This window comes from Mus pahari, chromosome 1, assembly GCF_900095145.1.
Source record: "Mus pahari chromosome 1, PAHARI_EIJ_v1.1, whole genome shotgun sequence".
Classification (NCBI taxonomy): Eukaryota; Metazoa; Chordata; class Mammalia; order Rodentia; family Muridae; genus Mus; species Mus pahari.
Genome location: NC_034590.1, coordinates 3,684,886 through 3,685,671, shown reverse-complemented (window position 1 = coordinate 3,685,671; position 786 = coordinate 3,684,886). Strand labels below are relative to the sequence as shown.

General features: G+C 56.1%; 1 protein-coding gene across 1 annotated transcript in view; it reads right to left on the bottom strand.

The window, feature by feature from the left end:
• The window catches only part of Sbsn (suprabasin), a 4,768-nt gene extending 4,305 nt beyond the window's left edge, over window positions 1-463 (bottom strand). The window contains exon 1 of the mRNA XM_021214999.2: window positions 1-463. Coding sequence (XP_021070658.1) covers window positions 1-455 — 455 coding nt within the window. The 5' untranslated portion in view covers window positions 456-463.
• Between the last annotated feature and the right edge of the window lie 323 nt (window positions 464-786).

Sequence of the window (786 nt, the reverse complement as noted above, 5' to 3'; positions counted from 1 at the left end):
CCCTGACCAAAAGCATGGTGGGCCCCCTGGCCAAGCTTCCCTGCGTCACTGCCCCCCTGGTGGACCCCATGATGGATGATTTTGTTTGTCTCCTTCCCAACCTGTCCAGCGGCGTGGTTGACCCCATGGGCAAACTTCTCTGTTTCCTTTTCTGCGTGTCCGATGCCATTGTTGATGCCGTGGGCTACTTTGTCCAAGCCATGTTCCAGGTTCTTGCCAGCCTGGCTACCCATGTTGCTGAGTTCACCAAAAATTTTTTCCACTTCTCTTCCAGCTTGAGTGATTCCATTATTGATGCCTTCAAGGGCCTTGCCCACCTCTCTCTCGGCATTGCTCAGCCCTCGGCTGAACCCTTCTATGACCTTCTCGACAGGATCCTCATGGGCTGCCCGGGTAGGCAGAGTCCCCAGGAGCACTAAGAGGCAGCAGGAGCTGAGCAAACTGACAAGATACATGTTGGGAAGGCGGGGAGGATGCAGAGAGGAGCCGGAGAGCGAGCGAGGCCGCTATTTATCCTTCACCTCCCTCCCTCTTCCCCACCCCTCATGACTCAATCGCTCCTGTGAGGCTCTGACTTCGGTCCAGTCAGGGGGGTGTTTCCCAGAGATATTTGGGATTGAGCAATGAAGAGGAGGAGGAGGAGGAGGAGGAGGAAGACAGGATGATTCATGGACAAGATCCTTGCCCCTGCTCTTTAACCTGCTCAGGCCCTCCACCCCAGTAGGGTTCTGCCCTGCCCAGTCCCCACCTGTTTTCCTCTCTCACCCACTGGTCATCCTCCTTCCT